Source organism: Mobula hypostoma, chromosome 11 (assembly GCF_963921235.1).
Source record: "Mobula hypostoma chromosome 11, sMobHyp1.1, whole genome shotgun sequence".
Taxonomy (NCBI): domain Eukaryota; kingdom Metazoa; phylum Chordata; class Chondrichthyes; order Myliobatiformes; family Myliobatidae; genus Mobula; species Mobula hypostoma.
The window spans coordinates 104,363,829-104,386,443 of NC_086107.1; the positions used below are offsets into that span (position 1 = coordinate 104,363,829).

General features: G+C 46.9%; 1 protein-coding gene across 2 annotated transcripts in view; it reads left to right on the plus strand.

The window, feature by feature from the left end:
* The first annotated feature begins 529 nt into the window (after nt 1–529).
* Nucleotides 530–22,615, plus strand: part of LOC134354052 (nucleobindin-2-like) — a 28,051-nt gene continuing 5,965 nt past the window's right edge. Inside the window, exons 1-11 of one of the 2 annotated variants that reach the window (XM_063062762.1) lie at nt 530–659; nt 1,106–1,232; nt 10,531–10,638; nt 12,049–12,181; nt 12,403–12,506; nt 13,866–14,051; nt 14,411–14,501; nt 14,919–14,977; nt 16,172–16,264; nt 18,297–18,386; nt 20,010–20,180. In XM_063062762.1, coding sequence (XP_062918832.1) covers nt 1,128–1,232; nt 10,531–10,638; nt 12,049–12,181; nt 12,403–12,506; nt 13,866–14,051; nt 14,411–14,501; nt 14,919–14,977; nt 16,172–16,264; nt 18,297–18,386; nt 20,010–20,180 — 1,140 coding nt within the window. In that variant the 5' untranslated portion in view covers nt 530–659; nt 1,106–1,127. Of the gene's footprint in view, nt 733–1,105; nt 1,233–10,530; nt 10,639–12,048; nt 12,182–12,402; nt 12,507–13,865; nt 14,052–14,410; nt 14,502–14,918; nt 14,978–16,171; nt 16,265–18,296; nt 18,387–20,009; nt 20,181–22,615 lie in introns of both variants that reach the window. The other variant, XM_063062763.1, reaches the window with a different exon arrangement.

Below are 22,615 nucleotides of genomic sequence, written 5' to 3' on the forward strand. Positions count from 1 at the left end.
CTCAGATCTATAAAAACTAACTCCACTAAGGAATTATTCACCTCTGTTTTACTTTTGGAAACTCGCACTAAAATTTCACCTTTCTCCTTGCTGAAATCTCCAACTACAGAGCCCAATTTCTTAGTGAATACTTTGTTGTATTCAATTTCTTTGTTGTACTTGTTTAAAACTTCAATCGTACTTTCTAGCTTCATGCACAGATTTCCCCTATTTTCACTAATGGGCCCTACTTTCCGTATTCTTTTTGGCAGCATACTTATTAAAAACTTTGAATTTTCCTTAATCGTTCAAGACATAGCACGTGACACCTCTTGGCCTTCCTAATTTTCTTTTTAAGCATCTTACTACACAATCACTCGTCTCAGGTAACGCCCCCTCTGACGTATGACATGGGAAAGAGTGAGTTGCAGAGTCAATCAAGTCTCAGGTAACGCCCCCTCTGACGTGTGACATAGAAAGAGTGAGTTGCAGAGTCAATCAAGTCTTAGGTAACGCCCCCTCTGACGTATGACGTGAAAAGAGAGCGCGTTGGCGACGGCGTGATGACGTACGCGCATCCCTTGCACTGGAGCGTCAGCGTTGGAGGCTGAGTTCGGAGTCCGGAGCGGTGACGGGACAGTCCGGAGTCGAGCGCACGGAGAGCCCGAGGGCCGAGAGAGGTAATACGGAGGAGCCCGGAGAACTCAGCGGCACTTTTCCCCGGCGGAGAGGGCCGACCTGGGCCCCGCGCAGGTGCGGTGGGCCGAAGAGACGGGGCATTACCCCACTCCGTCCCAGGAGCGCACCAACTCCACTGTGGGATTGGTGCTGAGAAAGTTGTGGAGTGGGCCATTCGCATTGGGCACTGGGGTTTAGTTGCCGTACCTACTCTACCTCGGCATAGTTGGACTGGGGGGTGGGGTGAAGTACGCCGGTACCCCGTCTGGATGCTATCCCCCTGCCTCCTCCCCATCTGGGCGCTGCCTGGTAGGGTGCTATCCAGCTGCCTATCCTAAACTCCGGCGGTTCCGAATAAACTGTACCTCTGAGAGAAGAGATGTTCTGATGAGGAATTGTTGCATCTGTAGTCAGTGACGTAACCCGATCTCTTTATCCTTTAACCCAGGTAACCGTTTGCTGAATAATTGATGGAGCTCTGGTGTCTGGTTGCTGGCCTCATCGTATCGGTGGTGGCGGTGCCCATCGACAGGTCAAAGAAAACCGATGAGAAGCAGATCAAACCAGAGTCACCGGTGGGTGTATGATTGTGTTCAGTCAGCTGTTTGCCTTCCAGTGACTGTCAGTGGGTTTCTTGGTTAAAATTTGATTTGTTCGGTGAGCTAGCCTAACATATGTGACAGATGTGCAGAAAAATTATTCCGAAAGAGGCTATTCAACCTATCAGAATCAGAATCCTTTATTATCACCAAGTACGTGGACACATACAGGGAATTTGATGCCGGTTTCCCTGAGCTCTCGCTGTACTGAAATCAAAAAGCAAACCAAACAATAGTGCAAATAATCGTGAACTATATACAATGAGGTATTCCTGTGTATGTACAGGTGGACTTGGTTTATAATAGACTAAAATTCAAGTGTTCATAAGACCGATGGCATACGGAAAGAAACTGTTCTTGTGCCTATCAGGTATTTGCTGGCTCCCAGAAGTCCAGTATCCCTGTTCCTATTCCTCATTCCTGTAAAATTATTTTCCTTCATATGTCCTTATCAGCTTCCCATTGATTCATTTTGTCAGGAGATGTGCAATTATACAAACATGCAAACTCTACACAGTTGGTACCAGAGATTGGGATGAAACCTAGATTCTTGACAGTGCACCATCCACTGTTGAGGGACAGCCGAATCTGGGTAGCGTCCAACATTGAATTATTCTAATGTAGGTTCTTAGCACAAAACATTTACTGTCCACCTGTCTCTAGAGATGCTGCCCGAGCCGCTGAGTTCATCCAGCAGTTAGCACATCCCATTACAGTGCCAGATCAGAGTTCGATCCCTGCCCACTGTGTGCAAGGACTTTCGATGTTCTTCCCACTACTACGTGGGTTTCCTCCGGGTGCTCCAGTTTCCTCCCACGTTCCAAAGAAGTGCGATTTAATGTTAGTGAGTTGTGGGCATGCTGGCGGGAAAGAGTGAGGACACTTGCAGGCTGCCCTGCACAAACCTCGCTGATTTGAATTGTCGGAAAATGACGGATTTCACTATGTTTCCATGTACGTGTGACAAATAAAGCACATCATTTATGTTCCAAAGTTCAAAGTAAATTTCTTATCAAAGTGCATATTTGTCACCATGTACAAACCTGAGGTTTATTTTCTAGTGGGCATGTTGAATGAAATCATAATAGAATAATAACCATAACACAATCAATAAAAGACTGCACTAAATTGGACATTCAACCAGTCTGCAAAAGACAACAATGTGCAAATACAAAGAGAAAGTAATTAATAAATAAATAAGCAATGAATATTGAGAACGTGGAATGAAGAGTCCTTGAAAGTGAGTCCATAGGTTGTGGGAGTATTTCGGTGATGGGGCAAGTGAAGTTGAGTAAAGGTATCCCCTTTGGTTGACGAGTCTGGTGAGAATGGCTTTACCTGTGATGGACTGGAGCCTCTCCACTGCTTTCTCAGTCCTGAAGAAGGATCTCAGCCCAAAACATCGACTGTTTATTCAATTGCATAGATGCTGCTTGATCTGCTGAGTTCCTCCAGCGTTTTTTTGTGTGTTGCTCCAGAGATTTTCTCGTGTTTATGAACCACTACTGTTTGTAGAATTTTCTGTTCGAGGGCGTTGGTGTTTCCATACCAGGCTGTGATGCAGCCCGTCAATATACTCTCCAACACACACCTGTAGAAGTTTGAAGGAGCTGCGGTCTCTCGTGTCTCCAACGTGTTGTTCTTATACTTTCACCTCTTTCTCCACTGTTATTTAACCCTCTTGCTGTGTGACATCCTTCTGCCCCTTTATTAGAGTGAGAGAGAGCGCCTGCGGCATGTCGAATTGTCGGTTAAGCAATCAGTTATTGTTATACTACAAATCACGGTCTCCGTTTGGGGCTTTGCTATTGCGTGCTTGGTGGATGCGAATGCTTTTTGCTGAAACAAGACGGCGAGGGAGAGTGTTGATGTTCTGCTGCTTGTGCTTTGGGTTCTAACGTTTTTTACTGTCATCTGTTCTGTTTTTTGTGGATGTCTGTGAAGAGCAGGAATTTCAGGTTGTATACTGTGTACATTCCCTGATTAAATGAAACCGTTTGAACCATTAATCCCGGCCATACCTGCAATCAGCAGGGGCAATACTGTGAATTCCAATCCTCTTCCCCCAAGTTGTGCATCTTTTTCCTCACGTTTTAAAGCCATGATTGAATCCCATCAGCCAATCCATTCCAGGTGTAAAACTAAAATGCGTTTCACCAATATTTACTTTGAGTGTCTTACTGATCATCTTTGAACTCTTAAGCTGTGGGAATAGTGACGAGGCTGGAGAGGAAGACATAATAAAAGGAAATGACGGACTGTGGCAGGAAGAGCTAGACAAAAGATAGGTCATCAGATAAGGCTAAAGGTTTTTTTTTCCAAAAAAGAGTTTTGAAATTGATGTAACATTTGGAACAAAACAGATACAGCAGAAGTGTAGCTTAGTTACCCAAGTATAACTGAAAATAAATCTGATCTGATAGCCAATACAGAGACGTGGCTGCAGGATATTGAACGTTGACATACAAGGCTATGAAGCGAAGAAGCTGTAGAGGAGTGGCTTTGCGCAGTAATAAACGACCTAGGGCAGTAGAGGGTGATAATCCAACTTCACGAAACCAAATGAAGAAGTGGTTTGTGGGGAGATGAGAAATAATAACGGCAAGAAATCACTTGGCACAGCGAGGATCTTCATAACGTACAATATATACTTTCTAATGACAAAGTATCTGCCACTGTCATTATCCGGAAATGCTCAGGGTAGTTTAATACTTTGAAAAGTTTGTGCAAAGGCAGGTGACGGACTAGGAGATAGAGTAGAATATGGAAAACAGCAAAACATGCTTGTAAATGGTTATTAAGAGTTTCTGTAGATCTTTAAATTTGGTCCTATAGAGAGTGAGTCTGAGAAATTGTTAATGGAAAACAACGAGAGGGACAGCACAGTAGCCTAGTGGTTAGCACACCGCTTTACAGTACAGGCGACCTGGGTTCAATTCCCGCCGCTGCCTGTAAGGAGCTTGTATGTTCTCCCCGTGACCGCGTGGATTTCCTCCGGATACTCCGCTTTCCTCCCTCAGTCCAAAGACCTACTGGTTGGTAGGTTAATTGGTCATTGTAACTTGTCCCATGAGTAGGCAAGGGTTAGATCAGGGGACTGCCGGACGGTGTGGCCGGAAGGGTCTATTCCGTGCTAGATCTCAATAAATTAAAAAGATGACAGATGAGGAGGTGTTTTTGCATTCGTCACTCTTGAACAGGGGTTCATAACCCGAGATCCACGGACCCCTTTCTTAATGGTCTTGATTCATGGCATTAAAAGAAGGTTGGGAAACCCTGCTTTAGAGAACAAAAACAAATCTCAGTGTTACGTACCCTGTAACTGGGTTGCCAAACCAGCAGAAATGGACCACTTAGTTGGAGTCTGGATTACTGGAACTAAGAAAGTTTTATTAAAGAAATAAGTAACATGGTACTCTAATCGTAAGGATATAAATGCAACAGGCTAGCACTGATAAAACACACAGATACACAGAACTAGGATAATAGGAATCAAACAAGCTCTATCGCAGTCTAGGGGTAAAATGATCAGTCTCAAGTGACGCAGAGTTCAGTTCAGCTTAGTACAGTTCGCAGTAATCGCTGTTGTGCCGTTGGAGAGAGAGAGCGAATATGCAAATTTTCGATTCAAACAGACCTTTGATGTTCCTCGCAGTTAGCTTTCGGGCGAGCTCTTTTAATGTCTTCTGAGGTCACCGACTGTGACCTCTCCGTTCCGGATACAATCGTTCTTCCGCGGTGAACCTGGCACCCAGGCAAGGGCGGACACACACTCCAGGTTCCCGCCGATCGTACCTTTTCACCTGTGCGTCTATGGTCGGTTCCGCGACCAGACCTCCAAACTTCCGCCAACTTGTGGGGCCACACCGCACTTCCAGGGTCTCGTTATCTTGTGATCTCGTGGTGACTGTCTTGCCTTAGCAAACCTGGTCCTTTTATCCCCCTGCTGGGGTATCGCCTGTCCATCAAACTTCAGACAGTTCAGGTTCAAAGCAACCAGTCTGACAATACTTGGAACTGTGTCTCTTTTCGTTAATCTCTCTCGTCTTTCATTAACATTTCCGAATGCTGCTCCATTGTCTCACTTATCTCTTTCATTAGCATCAATCTTCTGATAACTTGGTCTTTCGTCACATCAGAGATGTAATCAGTAGAATAAGGAGGTAAAAACTGAGGAAATTGTCAATGGCAGTGAGCAAATTGCTGGAGCTACAAGTCTGCATCCCTACCGTCCTCATCCTAATGCCTTAAATATTTTTAAAAATGGCTAGTAGACAGACCTCACCTGTGAGTCTGTTGGGGGGGGGGGGGGTCATATACTGTGTCCAGTGCTCCCGGTGTGGCCTCCTGTATATCGGTGAGACCCAACATAGATTGGGAGACCACTTTGCTAAGCACCTACACTCCGTCCATCAGAAAAAGTGAGATCTCCCAGTGACCACCCATTTTAATTCCATTTCCCATTCCTAGTCCAATATATCTCTCCATGGCCTCTGCTGTCGTGATGAGGCCACACTTAGACTGGAGGAACGACGCCTTGTATTACGTCTGGGTAGCCTTCAGCCTGATGGCTATGGCATCGATTTCTTGAACTTCTACTTGGTAATGCCCCCCCACCCCCCTTCATCATTCTCCATCCCCTTCTCCCCCCCTCACCTTATCTCCTTGCCCGCCCATCACCTCCCTCTGGTGCTCCTCCGCCTTTTCTTTCTTCCATGGCCTTCTGTCCTTTTCTATCAGACTCCCCCTTCTCCAGCCCTGGATCTCTTTCACCAATCAACTTCCCAGCTCTTTACTTCATCCCTCCCCCTTCAGGTTTCACCTGTCACCTTGTGTTTCTCTTTCCCCTCTCCCGCCTTTTAATCCTACTCCTGCTTTCTTTCTCTAGTCCTGCCGAAGTGTTTCGGCCCAAAATGTCAACCCTACTCTTTTTCCTTAGGTGCTACCTGGCCTGCTGAGTTCCTCCAGCATTTTGTGTGTGTTGCTTGGATTTCCGGCATCTGTAGATTTTCTTTTGTTTGTGGCTAATAGACAGGTTGGTTTTAATTTTCCAAATTTTCCTAGAATCAGCGAAAGTTCAATTAGATTGTAAAGTAGCGAGCACAGTCACTTAGTTCTAAGGGAGAGAGAGTAAAACAGGAGAATACAGGCCAGTTAGCTTAATGTGTATCATAGGGTAAAGTTTAGACACTTTTTAAGTTCAAGGTAATCAAGCAAAATCAGCAAAATTTTGTGATAGGGATCAATCATAGGCACATATATATAGCTAGGGTGCCTAAGACTTTTGCACAGTACTGTAGTAATTTTATGTATTGCACTGTACTGCTGCTGCAGAAAGAAACAAATTTCATGACGTGTGAGTGTTGATAAACCTGATACCGATATGGGTATTGTGGACTGAAAGTGGGAAGGGGGTAGGGAGAGGGAATCATTTTTGGGAAAAAGAGAGGGGAGGGAGCAGGAAGCACCAGAGTGACATTCTGTAGGGATCAATAAACCAATTGTTTGGAATCAAATGACTTTGCCTGGTGTCTACTGGCCTGGGTGTATCTGCACTCATGCTATCCCCGCCCCTCTGCCACCTGTCCCACTCCACCCTCATCAACCCAACACCCACCAGATTTATAAACACTCTCTCTGCTCCACTTTGACAAATACAGTACTGTGCAAAAGTACTCTTGGCGTGAGAATGGAACCTAATGGGAATGATTGGCTGGCTGACAGGAAACATCGTATGCATAAATTGACCTTTCACTGGTTGGCAAAATCTAACAAGCACTCTCCCTCAGGAATTTGTGCTGAGGCCTCAGCTTTTGATAGTTCATACGAATAACTTGGGAAAGAATGCAGGTGGTGGAACCTGGAGCATACAAGCATTCTGCAGGAGGAACTCGCTGGGTTAGGCAGCGTCGGTGGAAGGAAGCAGACAGTCAGTGTTTCAGGTCAAAACCCTTCATCTGCATTGTCATGCAGAAATCCGAGAAGGTTTACAATACCCATTCCTGAAATGAATGAGTTGTCTTCTAAGGAAAAATTGGGACAGTATAGCTTGGTATCTACTGGAATTGAGAAAAGTGGGGCAGTAATTGAATCATACAGGAGTTTTAACGGGATGGAGTGAAGAGGATGTTTCCTCTTGTGGGAGAATAAAGAAAGATTTAGAAGTAAGGAGGAGCCCATTTAAACCTTTTTCTTTCCACTTGCGGAAGGTCATGGTTCTCCTTAAAAGATGATGGAAATAATGCCCCATTATTTTTAGGGGAGTTAAGTAAAGAATTGCAAATTTTTGTTCCCTTCACTTGAGGGAATTTCTTTCTACTTAACAAGATCCAGGACATTCACTAGTTTGGTCACAGCCAGTTTGATCGCATCCATCTACCCAGTAAACTTATCAACACATTGATAAGATCACTTTTTAATCTTTCACAAGTGAATTTTCTTTTGAGAAATTGCTTTCTTTCAAAGCATCGCTCTCAGTCCTGGTATCTTCTAGTAGCATCTTGTATTCCGTCCAGCTGTCATCTTGGATCAAAGCAGACGATCTTGCAGTCGTCTATATGGACACCAATCTACTGTAGTTTTGCCTGTTGTTTGACTCTTCTTATCTCACTAGGTCATCAGCTGTGCCATTTAACGTGGAGTTTTCTGTAGAATTTGATGCACAGCTCACTGTTCCTTTATATGGGGATGGTGAAGTCCAGTGGGAGGACATCATTCAGATTATGAGGACACACAGTCCTCTTTTATTGTCATTTAGTAATGCATGCATTAAGAAATCATACAGTATTTCCTCCGGTGTGATAACACAAAACATAGGACAGACCAAGACTGAAAAAACTGACAAAACCACATAATTATAACATATAGTTACAACAGTGCAACAATACCATAACTTGAAGAAGTCCATGAGCACAGTAAAGTTCAAAGTCTCTCAAATGTCCCACATCTCACGCAGATGGGAGAAGGAAGAAAACTCTCCCTGCCATGCCGACCACAGTCCGACTCTGAGTCATCCGAAAACTTCGAGCTCTGATCAGCTGTCCAACACCGAGTACTGAGCACCATCTCTATCCGAACGATTCGACCTCAACGTTGGTCGCCAACAGCAGGCAAAGCCGGGGACTTTGAGGCCTACCCTCCGAAAGATTCCCGACCACGCAGTAATGACAGCAGCGAACGAGCGTTTCAGAAATTTCTCCAGATGTTCCTCTGTGCTTTCACGTCCATTCTCCATCAAATCAGAATTGTCCACGGCCCCTATTTAACAGATACGATATAATTTTTCACCGGAGGGCTGCGCACGTGCAGGCGCACTGCTCACTCTCCTCCCGCCAACATTACACAGAGAGAGTCACAACATGTTGACTCTCTCTGTCTTCCCTTCCACCATAATCACTGCTGCCACACCCATGACACATTCTTAAGTTGTTCTGGGCCTTCTGTTTTCTAAAAGTATATCAAAATTAACATGATTCCATTCAGAGTTGCATTCACAGGGCATGGAATTCACAGTCAATGGCCTGGTGAACAAAATGGAAAATGGTATGGGTTCTTTGGCTCACCGTGTTGTGCCGAGCTCTATAAACTTGCTCCACAATCAACCTAACCCTTCCCTCCTACACAGCCCGTAATCCTACATTTTTCTTACATCCACATGCCTATTTAAGTCTTAAGTATCAGCCTTTACCTCCACTTTTCACAGTGCGTTCGAAGCACCTACTACTTCTGACATTTCCCTTAAACTTTCCTCTAGTCATCTTGGGTATTGGCTATTGGCGTCCTGTGGAGAAAGCTGCTAGCTGTCCACTCTATCTGTGCTCCTCATGATCTTGTATGCCTCTATCAAGTCACCTGTCATCCTCCTTGGCTGCAAAGAGAAAAACTTCAGCTCACCCAGCCTTTCCTCATAAAACATGTTCTGTCATCCAGGCAGCATTCTGATAAATCTCCTTTGCACCGTTTCTAAAATTTCTACATGTCTCCTTGATAGTGAGGAGAAAAGAACTATGCACAATATTCTCCTCTGAGTTCAAAAGGTGTGAGGTAGTTTTGCAACTCTGTAAAACTGTAATCCGTAACCTCACAGTCCTTGAAATCAGTCCCCTAACTAATGAAGGCAGCAGAATATATGCCTTTTTAACCACCCTATCAACTTGCATGGCAACTTTGAGGGATCCCTCTGTTCCTCCACACTGCTAAAAATCTTGCCATTAATATTTGATTCTGCCTTCAAGTTTGGTCTTCCAAGTGTATCAATTTACACTTTCCTGTTTGATCTCCATCTGCCACTTCTCTACCCAACTCTGCATCCTGTCTATCACAACCTTCTACACTATCCACGACACCTCCAGCCATCGTGTCCCTTGCAAGCTTATTAACCCACCTCTCTACTTCATCATCCAAAAGTCTCAAAGAGCAGGGGTCCCAGAACAGATCCCTGCGGAGCACCACTAGTCACCATCCTCTGCCTTCTGTGAGGAAGCCGATTCCAAATCCACGCCACCAAGTTTCCATGGAGCCATGTCTCATGACTTTCTGGATGAGCCTACCATGGGAAACCTTGTAAAACACTGCATGAAAACACCACACCCATTGTTCTGGCTTCAGCATGTTTTGTCACCTCCTCAAAAAGCTGAATTAGTCATAGAAAGTTACAGCCGGATTCAGGCCCTGAATCCACACTGGTCCCAATTTCCTGTATTCGGCCCAGATCTGTCTGCCCCACCCCTCTGAACACCTATCCAAGCAGTTTTTAATCTGCTACAACACTTCCTCTGGCAGTTCATTCAATGTACTCAACGTCCTGTGCGTGAAGAAATTGCCCCTTTAAGGATCGTTTTAAGTCTTTCTCCTTTAAACTATGCCTTCTAGTTTCGGTCACAGTTCCTTCATTGTCGCTGGGACAAAATCATGGAATTCCCTCCTTAACAGCACTGTGGGTGTACCTACACCTCAGTGGTTCAAGAAGGCAGCTCAACACCACTTTCTCAAGGGCAACTAGTGATGGCCAATAAATGGTGGCTTAACTGGCAATGCCCACATCCCGTAAATGAATAAATAAAAAAAAACAAGTATATCACCTTATTCTTACCTGTATTGAAATCCGCTTGCCATTCGTCGTTCCACTGGCCTAACTCATCAAGATCTCCCTGTAATCTATGATAACCTACTTCACTATCAACAACAAATATTGCTGCTGGGTTTCTTAACTTCATGTCGTGCCCTTGGCTCTAATCCAGCAGTGTGATCTGATTATCCACTTGCTCTGTTGCAGGACACGGGCTTGTACTATGATCGCTACCTCCGCGAAGTGATCGACATCCTGGAGAACGATGCCCACTTCCGCGAGAAGCTGCAGACGGCCAATGTGGAAGATATTAAGGTCAGCAAGAGGGTGAACTGGATCGGCGTGTGAGTGGGGTGGAGGGGGATTTGGACCCTGGATCCAAACTCTGATATCTGAGAAACAGGTCAGGAGGGAGCAGGAAGCCTGGGTATTGATTAGGCCAGGAATAATCCAGTGGAGTCGTCTGAGGGATGGGTGAATTGAAGGGAAAGTGTCAATGAAGATGATTTAGAGAGAGAAGGAGAGTCACACCCAGGGAAATTTGGATTCTGAAAATGAAGGTCAAATTGCAAATGGAAATCTACATTAGAGTATTGTGGCTGGGGGCCTTGGTATTGGTCATTGAATTGAATTGACTTTATTTCTTACATCCTGCACATACACAAGGATAAAAAATTTTGATGTTGCGTCCCTGTCTGAATGTGCGATGTGCAAATTATAGTAACTTTTAACAGATAGTGTGTACAGTAAGATGTACAAGAGGACAGTCAATATAGTGTAGAAATACAATTGTCAGGGTGAATTAATCGGTGAGATGGCCTGGTGGGAGAAGCTGTCCGGGAGCCTGTTGATCCTGGCTTTAATGCTGTGGTACCGTTTCCCAGATGGTAGCAGCTGGAACAGTTTGTGGTTGTGGTGAGTTGGGTCCCCAATGATCCTTCGGCCCTTTTTATGCACCTGTCACTGTAAATGTCCTGAATAGTGGGAAGTTCAAATCCACAGATGCACTGGGCTGTCCGCACCACTCTCTGCAGAGTCTTGTGGTTGAGCGAAGTACAGTTCCCATACCGGGCAGTGATGCAGCCAGTCAGGATGCTCTCAATTGGGCCCCTGTAGAAACTCCTTAGGATTTGGGGACTCAAACCAAACTTCTTCAACCGTCTGAGGTGAAAGGGGCACTGTTGTGCTTTTTTCACCACACAACTGGTATGTACAGACCAAGTGAGGGCCTCAGTGATGTGTATACAGAGGAACTTAAATCTGTTCACCCTCTCAACCCCAGATCCATTGATGTCAATAGAGGCTGGCCTGTGTCCATTCCTCCTGTAGTTCACAACCAGCTCCTTTGTCTTTGCGACATTGGGGGAGAGGTTGTTTTCTTGACACCACTGTGTCAAGACCCAGAGTGGGTCTTGTGATGTTGGAAGGTGCCCCAGTATTTGGAAGGAGAGCCATGGGCAGAGTGTCGGCTTCTTGAGTTGGGGTAGGACTGCCGGTACAGTAAGGTGTTGGGGTCCTGTAGAAGCCAGGGAAGTTGGAAGCAGGATATTGGGCCAATACATGGGGTCACATGCATCTGGGCAGCACATTTAGGTTGGTGCGGAAATGGTGTTAGGGAACTGCTGATGTTGGGCCCGACTGTGAAGTGCGAGCGGGATGCCGGGATCTAAGTTGGTGGGGGTGATGATTCCCTCGTCACTGAAGCGCTGCTGGTCTCTTCTCCAGAGCGGAAAGCTGAGCACGGAGCTGGATTTTGTCAGTCACCACATCCGAACCAAGCTGGATGAGTTAAAGCGGCAGGAGGTGTCCAGACTGCGGATGCTAATCAAGGCGAAGATGGACGCTGAGCAAGGAGAGAGTAATGGCCTTTTTGTGCATTAACTGGAGTATTGTTTAGCTGCTGTTAGGGTGGGGAGGACTGGGTCGCTTTACCAGGCCACTGGTGGGAGTGAATTATGAGAGCACGGTAACTCACTGCCTGTTTTTAAAATCCGTAAATGAGAGAGTAAATCATACAGAATTAAATCTGGCTGACTTATCAGTCTCTGTATTCACTCATGTTCCCTCACCTCCCGCCAGATGTGCAGATTGATCACCTAAACCTGCTGAAGCAGATTGAACATCTGGACCCGAAGAACGCCCAGACCTTTGAGGCTCGCGACCTGGAGCTACTGATCCAAGCGGTGGGTATGCAGTGTTCCAGGGGGATGGGGGCTCTGTTGCCGCTGGGAATCCCAGTGAGAAAATCACTGGCAGTGCTGCCCAGCTCAGAGTCCACATCCTGAAAGGGAAGGTGACTGTGGAGTTGAGAGTACGGCTGTGGCTGAGGCAGTCGAACGGAAAATGAGCCCCTCGGCCCAACTTCCCCTGCTGGCCAAGATTCCCATCTAAGCCGGATCCATTTGGCCTTTTCCATCTAAACCAGGAGTTCCCAATCTGGATCCACGGAATCTTTGCTTAATGGTATTGGTCCATGGCATAAAAATGGGTTGGGAGCCCCTGATCTAAACCTTTCCTATCCAAGTACATCGTAAATGTTAATGTGTCTCCCTCAACTACTTTCCCTGAAAGCTTCTTCCGTGTACTAGCCATCCTCTGGATGGAAAAGATGTTTCTCAAGTTCCTACTTAAATCTCTTCTCTCTCACCCTAAACCGATGCCCTCTAGTTTTTGATTACCTTACCCTAGGGGGAAAAACACCGAGTGCTTTCACTATCTATGCCCCTCGTTATCTTATGCACTTTGACAGGTTCATCCTTCATTTTATACTTTGGAAAGCAGTCCCAACCTGTTCGATCTCACTCCGTAACTCAGTCTGTTGAGTACTGGCCGCATTGTAGCAAGTCTCCTCTGCACTCTTTGCAGCTTAGTGACATTAGGTACCTTCGTCACGAGTGAGACGTCCCAGTAGCCAAACGTTTTAACTCCAATTCCCATTCCCGTTCTGACGTGTCAATCCACGGCCTCCCCTGTGCTAAGATGAAGCCACCCTCAGGGTGGAGGAGCAACACCTTGTATTCCGTCTAGGTAGCCTCCAACCTGATGGTATGAATATCAATTCTCCTTCCAGTGAACAAAAATCTCCCCCCTCCCCTCTCCCCCTTCCTCCATTCCCCATTCTGACCTTTTTACTACTTCTCACCTGCCTGTTGCTTCCCCTTGGGTCCCCTCCTCCTTCTCTTTCCCCTATTGTCTGCTCTCCTCTGCTAGCAGCCTTGACCTTGCCCACTCACCTGTCTTCACCTACCAGCTAACCTCTTTTCCCCTCCCCCCCACCCTATTTAATTCGGGCATCTCCCCTCTTCCCCCTCAGTCCTGAAGAAGGGTCTCGGCCCGAAACATTGACTGTTTACTCTTTTCCATTGATGCTGCCTGGCCTGCTGAGTTCCTGCAGTGATTTCTGAGATTGTGGATCAGTGGGGCAGGGTTAAGCAGTGACCGGGGCAGGGGTGGGATGTGACTTTAGTTGTGGGCCTTGAGCAGGGACAATAGACAATACTCTGTCGACTGCGCAGTGACACAGTACCACTCTGGATCTGCAGGCTACCAAGGACCTGGAGCACTACGACCAAGCCCACCATGACGAGTTCAAACGGTACGAGATGTTGAAGGAGCACGAGCGGCGGGAGTACCTGAAATCTCTCGACGAGGAGAAGCGCAAAGCGGAGGAGGCCCGGTTCCAGCAACTGAAGCAGAAACACAAGGAACATCCGAAGGTCAACGTGCCGGTGAGAGCAATGGGTGACCAGTAGCCAGGAATGGGGTGGCTTGTACCTTTGACCTGGGCGGGGGAGAGAGTGAGAGAGTCGTCCTTTGGTCCTTCTAGAACCTAGCTTGTGATCAGACGATTATTGTAATTCCCAGCTTCTGCTACCGCGTTCAAAATTTCAGAGCGTCTGTGCAAGCGGTGTTAATACTCAGTTTAAGTTCTTCAGTCATTAACTTGTAATACCTTCTACGCTACACTTCTCTTTTCACGTCCTTCTGGGCCCCTATGGGATTGCTGTGATCAGGGATGTGAAATGAAGGGTTAGCAGGAAGCTTTGAGCACTGTCTTGGGTGACCTCTGCTTTTGCCTTTGTGACAGGGGAGCCGGGACCAGCTGAAAGAGGTGTGGGAGGAAACGGACGGCCTTGACCCCAACGAGTTCAATCCAAAGACCTTCTTTAAGCTGCACGGTAAGCATTGCGGGCCTCCCCAACTCATCCCAGCCACCTCTTTGTGGCCAGGCTCCTTCCCAGCCAACGCTCTGTACTTCCACTCTTCTCTGGCGATTCATGGACCCCTCTCGGTCATTCCTGCATGGATCTCACTATGCAGCCTCCTCCCCCCCACCCCATCACTCTTCCTTACTGTGACCTTTACCCCTTCCATACTCCACCTCCCAGAACTTTGGTGAAGACCCTCTCCCAATGCCTCTCTTCTATCTGCCAGAATCTTTCTGTGAAAACCCCTAACCCCTTACCTCCTTCCCTATCCTAATACTCTCCCTGAGCCCTGCTTCTGTCCGTTACTTCTCCAACCCTCCTGTGCCCTGTTTTAAACCAACACCGCCTGCTCTGCTCATGAATCTAACTGCACGCCTCCTTTTGCAGATACGAACGGTGACGGTGTGTTGGATGAACAAGAGCTTGAGGCTCTGTTTACAAAAGAGGTGAGTTTAAAGATCGCCAGGACATTGCTCGTTGACTCTGGTGTGTGATCGGTGAGAACTGCACACCTCCCACAACTTTGTCTCCTGACTTAAAGCCTTAGCTCATTGACAGGATGACCGGACGGTGACTCAGAAAGTACGTGTCGAGCCCTGCGGACCGTGGTTTGAGAGACCATGGCTAAGATACATTTCTCTGCAGGCGGACTGGTGCACTTCAGCACTCTCTCTCCATTTGCTTGCCAGTGCCCTCCAACCCACCCCGCAACTTCCCAGAGTCTCCTTCCACAATTTATTTTTGCATGTCTGTTCATTTTGGCAAATCTTTGCCTCTCTTTAGTTGTACCTGAGCTGAGCAACTCGCTCAGCCATTTCACTGAAGAGTCAGTGACGTAGAGTGTGTCAGGAGTCACACTCAGTCCAGCCCATGTGAAGGTAACGGGCTCCCTCCCCAATATTAGTGAACCCGGGCAGTTTAGTATTTTTGAAACCATGTCACAATTCTCCAAACTCCAGATTATTAACTGAATTTAAATTAGGGCTCAGGGTACCATAGTGGTTAGCACAACGCTTTACAGTACAGGTGACCTGGGTTCATTTCCTGTTGGTGCCTATAAGGGCTTTGTACGTTCTCTCTGTGACTGCATAGATTTCCTCACTCAGTCCAAAGACTAACCAGTTGGTTGGTTAATTGGTCATTGTAAATTGCCCTGTGATTAGGCTAGGGTTAAATCAAGGGTGGGGGAGTTTAGGAGTCTTCTCCATGCTGTATCCCAATAAATAAATAAATTTGCTGGCACCCTGGTGGGGTTTGAACTCTTGATCGTTAGTCCAGGTTTCTGGAGGACTTGCTCAGTAACGTAACTGCAGCGCCACCTAGTGGCCTATTGAATGGGTGGTGCCATTCACTTCACTATTTTAAAGAGTAAATCCTGTCGTGGATAGGCAGCATCTCCGGTTGGACTGGTCAACTATCAGGAATCCTAATAGACTTCAGACCATCAATTATAGAATGTGCTCCTCACTTGCTCTTAAAGTGTTTTTGGGGGCCGAAGGAAGGTGGCTGAAGTGAGCGGTATTAGCTGTTCATCTCTCAGTTGTATGCAGCATCAGATTCCTGTTTTTAAAAAAAAGAAAAATTAATAAAACTTCCTTTTACATCACCCACCATGCCCCCTCCCTGCCCTGCACACGAAGCTGGAGAAAGTCTACGATCCCAAGAACGAGGAGGACGACATGATAGAGATGGAAGAGGAGCGGCTGCGGATGAGGGAGCACGTGATGAACGAGGTAAGTGACGTCTTGGGCTCAGGAAAGCAGGAGCCAAGCCTGAGAGATGAAATCTGGCACTGCTCCTTACTGTCTAATTTTTACCTAGTATAATGTTATAATCGCTCCTTCGCTAGAGTACGGGAGTCTGGTCCCTTGAGGGTATACCCTACATTTAGCATAATTAGGTGAATTTGATGGGATCTTAAATCAAACATGAGTTCTTCCCGAAGGGGGCCCACTCCACAATTCAAAAAGATTGTGGCTAATTCTGTATCTTGCATCCTCTTTACCCAGTTTTATATTTTTAAAGTTTTTATTCATGGATATGGGCTTTGCAGGCTGTGCCAGCATCTAATTCTCCATCCCTGGGAAGGTGGCAGTGAGCTGCCCTCTTGAACCGCTGCTGTTCCTGAGGTGTGGGTGTCCCCACAGTGCTCTCGGGGAGGTTTTGACCGAGTGACAGTGAAGGGACGGACGGTGATACTGCATAAACTCTTCTCAGACTTCCAGCCGGGTGCAAATTTCAATTTAAGCGGATGTTTCGATGACATACTCCCCCGTCTTCATCAGGGATGATGGCTAGGCATGTCTAGTCTGGTGGTATAAACACCCCTATCGTCTGTTCCTCCTGATTGGCTGGTCCTCAGCCAATCAGGTTTCTGGTGTCCCACCATGGACGGTGATATATTTCCAAGTCAGGGTGGTGTGTGGTTTGGAGAGCAGCTTCCAGGTAGTGATATTCCCCATACTTTTTGCTGTCCTGGTCCTAGTTAGGACCGGTGGGCTTGGAAGATGCTGTAATTCCTTGGTCTACACAAATTTATAAATCTCAGGCTAAGAACCAAACATCCACAGCCCTTAGACTTAGTTTCTGAGAGATATAGCATTTTGAGCAAGCTACTTTCTCCTCACCTCGATCTTCAATGCCCACTAGTTCTAGACTTGCCAGCCAGTGATGATGGGGTGTCAACACTGGCCCTGTCAACTGTACATACTGCAGTTGGGTTATGTCTTATTCATCTAATCCAGAGATTACAAGCCTCTTCTACTCAATCCACCACTTCTTCATAGCCTCCTAATGTATCCTCATTATTACTGAAGTGCAGAAGAAGACCGCTCAGTTTTGGTAATGTTGCTATGTGAGTGTTTGTATCCCTCGGCCTCCCTCTCGCCCTGTCATTTTTCCTAATGTTGAAGGTGCATCTATTTTAAAAGTAGCTCCTCCACCTGATTTCCCACAGCGAAACCATGTCCTGACCGCTCTCTGCCTTTTAAAACAGTGGTCCCCAACCACCGGGCCGCAAAGCATGTGCAACCGGGCCGCGAGGAAACGGTATGAGTCAGCTGCACCTTTCCTCATTCCCTGTCATGCACTGTTGAACTTGACCCGTATTAGCTGGGACATTCTGTTGGGCTAAAATGGTTTGTCCCATACGGGACCGCCTTTGCCCCGTATTTCCCCCCGCTAAGGTAGAGCGTTCCTATGAAACCTTTCATGCCGAAATGGGGTAAAGCAAAGAAGCAATTACCATTACTTCATAGGGGGAAAATTTGTGAGCGTTCTCAGACCCAAAAACTAACCTACCAAATCATACCAAATAACACATAAAACCTAAAATATCACTAAGATATAGTAAAAGCAGAGATGATATGATAAATACACAGCCTATATAAAGTGAAAATAATGTATGTACAGTATAGTTGAGAAGATTAAGCCAAAACCGATTTGTGGAAAAAAATCAGCACGTACCCACATGTGCACACAGGTGCCCACGCAAGGCTTCATGGTCATGGTAGTTTTTCTCGGGGTAAACATAAGTGTCCCGGGATTTGACTGCTACTTTTGTTCCTTATTTGGGAGTGAGAGAGTTGGCAACCCTAACTGTAAAAGACATGTTGAGGTGAGTTTAAACCTACTTGACCCCCCCACCCCCCCGGTCGGCCGGTCCGCAGTGCAAAAAAGGTTGGGGACTCCTGTTTTAAAAACCCTGGAGTGGTGACCCCAGAATGGACCAGCGTAACCGCACGTGACTATTTTCTTGCTCGGCAGGTTGACACCAACAAAGATCGGTTGGTCACCCTGGATGAATTCCTGAAATCGACAGAGAAGAAAGAGTTCCTGGAGCCAGAGGAGTGGGAGGTCAGTTTGTGACTGTCGGGAGAGAGGGAGGGACAAGGGGGTGGTGGCAAAGCACTGGCCATTGTAGCAGTGAGGAATGGTGTGGGATCATCTGACTGGTAATCCTGTATGTTGGATTTACTCTGAGTGTGGATGGGTTGGGAGAGTGGCTGGTGTTGATTGTGGGCCATGTTGACTTGGGAGTCCAGAAGACATGGGAGCAGAATTAACCCATTTGGCCCATCGAGTCTGCTCCACCATTCAATCATGGCTGATCCTTTTTCCCCTCCTCGACCCTATTCCCCAGCCTTCTCCCCGTAACGTTTGATGCCATGTCCAATCAAGAACCTGTCAATCTCTGTCTTAAATATACCCAATGACCAAGACTCCACTGCTGCCTGTGGTAACAAATTCACCACCCTCTGGCTAAAGAAATTTCACTGCATCTCTACTTTAAATGGACGCCCTTCTATCCTGAGGCTGTGCCCTCTTGTCCTAGACTCCCTCACCATGAGAAACATCCTTTCCACATCTACTCTGTCTAGGCCTTTCAATATTTGAAAGTTTTCAATAAGATTCTTTCCCCTCCCCGCCCCCCCAAGTCCTTCTAAATTCCAGCGAGTACAGACCCAGAGCCATCAAACGTTCCTCATTTGATAACTCTTCCATTCCCGGAATCATCCTTGTGAACCTCCCCTGGGCCCTCTCCAATGCCAGCACATCTTTTCTTTGATAAGGAGGTGAAAACTGTCCACAATACTCAAGGTGAGGCCTCACCAGTGTCTTATAAAGCCTCAACATCACATCCCGGCTCTTGTATTCAAGCTCTCTTGAAATGAACGATAACATTGCATTTGCCTTCCTCACCACTGACTCAAACTGCCAAGTTGCGTCACACAGTGTGGAAACAGGCCATTTGGCTCAATGTGTCCATGACAATCACAGTAGCCTCCCTGATAGTCCCAGCTGTCAGCTGTCTTACAGCTGCAGAGCATTCTAACTTGCTCCCCCGACTCCGAAACAAACAGCTGGGGGTTGACTCAATATGGTGTGGAGCTCACCCCTCCTAAACCAGGGTCAGCTTTGACCTCAGTGCCTGGGAGGGAGCCAGTACGAAGCAGATGAACCAGCTGTTGTGAAGGTCATAAACAACAGACAATCTGCAGACGCTGGAAATCCGAGCACCACCCACACAATGCTGGAACAACTCAGCAGGCCAGACAGCATCTATTTAAAAAGTACAGACTATCGTACTTCTTCCATAGATGCTGCCTGGTGTGCTGAGGTCCTCCTGCAATTTGTGCATGTTGTTATGAAGGTCGTGCTTTCGTTAGAGCAGAAGTCTAATTTCCCACTTTGGGAAATCCACTCAGTAATAAATAGAGATGAAAATCTATCGCATCGTTTCTCTGTGTGGCAAACAAATAACAATAAACTCAAACTCTGGCTAACTTTCCTGCTGATTAAGCAATTAATATTGATCAGTTGGGAGTGTTGGTGACCAGACTGGTGGGTGTGGGATTTGGTGGTAGTGGGGATGACTCTGTTTTGGGTTACGGAGATGGGAACACACTGTGAATGTGTTGGGTCAGTGGGTGAGTGCTATCTGTCCAGTGAACCTCTTCCTGCCTCGTTGTGGAACAGACGCTGGACGAGACGCAGATCTACACGGAGGAGGAGCTGCGCCAGTACGAGCGGGAGCTGGCCGAGCAGGAGGCTCAGATTTCCCAAAGGGCAGAGGAGCTGAGGAAGGAGCACGAGGAGCTGCTGCGGAGGCAAAACGAACTGGACGTCCAGAAGAAAGAATACCAACAGGTGACAGCCGCCACTAAACACCCTGGGCCACCCACCCTGCCAACGCATGGAGTCCCGGTGTGAGGGTGGAAACAGGGGCATCTGTGTCTAGGCTCCAGTTCCCCAGGTTCTATCCTGACCTCTGATGCTCTTTGAGTGGGTTCTTCCCCCTTCCCTCTAATTGTTCCCTTTTTTTATTCTCCCAACTTCCCCAAATATGTGCAATTTACTGCCCGTTAACTCACTTGTGTTTAAGTCAGCAATGAAGGTCCTCCATCTCTGGCTTCATTCATCGTGTCAATAGCTTCGTCTCAGTTCTCACCAATGTCAGTCAAGCAAGTCCCGGGTGGAGACTCAGGAATACCGTCACACTCAGATGTGGAAGGATTCTTCACTGTCATTTCCATATAACCATATAACAATTACAGCACGGAAACAGGCCATCTCGGCCCTTCTAGTCCATGCTGAACGCTTACCCTGTCCTAGTCCCACCAACCTGCACTCAGCCCATAACCCTCCATTCCTTTTCTGTCCACATATCTATCCAATTTAACTTTAAACGACAACATCGAACCTGCCTCAACCACTTCTGCTGGAAGCTCGTTCCACACAGCTACCACTCTCTGAGTAAAGAAGTTCCCCCTCATGTTACCCCTAAACTTTTGTCCTCTAACTCTCAACCCATGTCCTCTTGTTTGAATCTTCCCCACTCTCAATGGAAAAAGTCTAACCACGTCAACTCTATCAATCCCCCTCATAATTTTAAACACCTCTATCAAGTCCCCCCTCAACCTTCTACGCTCCAAAGAATAAAGACCTAACTTGTTCAACCTTTGTAACTTAGGAGATGAAACCTAGGCAACATTTTAGTAAACCTCCTCTGTACTCTCTCAATTTTATTGACATCTTTCCTATAATTCGGTGACCAGAACTGTACACAATACTCCAGATTTGGCCTTACCAATGCTTTATACAAATTCAACATTACATCCCAACTCCTATACTCAATGCTCTGATTAATAAAGGCCAGCAAACCAAAAGCTTTCTTCACCACCCTATCTACACGAGGTTCCATCTTCAGGGAACTATGCACCATTATTCCTAGATCCCTCTGTTCTACTGCATTCTTTAATGCCCTACCATTTACCATGTATGTCCTATTTTGATTAGTCCTACCAGAATGTAGCACCTCACATTTTTCAGCATTAAACTCCATCTCCATTCCGTAACAGCTTTATTTGACCAGTCCTGAGCTGAACCCCCTGAACCTGGAGGACTTGCGGACTACTCTTACCCTTTGACCTGTTTGGTATGGGTGACCCTACCAAGAGCCAAAGCGCAAGGCCCTGGCTCCAGACAACAGCTCTCCGGGTCATTGAGGCACGCAAGCTTCCAAACTCAATGACAAGGTTGTGGTCCTTCTAGAGGAAATATGTGTGAGTTGGCAGGTTAATTGATTCAAGTTAGTTTTGTCGTAAACACCAGGGTGCAATGAAATTCCTGGCTCACAGTTTAAAACCTCTGTGGTAATAATACACACAATAATACATCGTTGAGCATAAAACGACAGAATTGGACGGAGATGGTCGTGCAATCTGAGACAGTGCAATGAGCATTGCCAAAGTGAGAGTCACTACTGCAAGTTGCCTCTGGTGAGAAGATGATCGGTAGAAGGGTGACGGGACTGAAGTGGGATTAGTATTTGTTACTTCTGAGGTTGCTGCCTCTTAGTAAGTAAAGTAAAGGCATCCGTTAGTCTTGCGAGACCATGGATCTGCGCCTGGAAAGTCTTCACTCTCCAGGGCGCAGGCCTGGGCAAGGTTGTATGGAAGACCAGCAGTTGCCCATGCTGCAAGTCTCCCCTCTCCATGACACCAATGTTGTCCTAGGGAAGGGCATTAGGACCCATACAGCTTGGCACCGGTGTCGTCGCACAGCAATGTGTGATTAAGTGCCTTGCTCAAGGACACAACACGTTCCCTCGGCTGGGGCTCGAACTCACGACCTTCAGGTCGCTAGTCCAATGCCTTAAACACTTGGCCACGTGCCCACTGCCTCTTACTATTGGCCAGCATTCAGACCACTGCTCTGCTGATACTGTCAGCTCCAGATCCTGGGAGGCTTCCCAGCTTCTCACGTCACTGCACCCTCCCTCCTCACTATCACCTGCCAGCTTGTACTTCTCCCCTTCCTCCACCTGCTCATCCTGGCTTCTGTCCCCTTCCTTTCCAGTCTTGATTGAAGGGTCTCGGCCCAAAACATAGGCTATTTATTCCCCTCCGTAGATGCTGCCCAACTTGCTGAGTTCCTCCAGCAGTTTGTGTGTCTGTTACTGGTTGGCCGTTTGGCCTTCTGCTGACCAAACGTGGCGATGTGGCAACCATTCCAAATGAGATGGCAGTTGCTACTTCACATTCTCAGCACCTGATGGCTCCGCCCTGACTGCTGCCTAACGT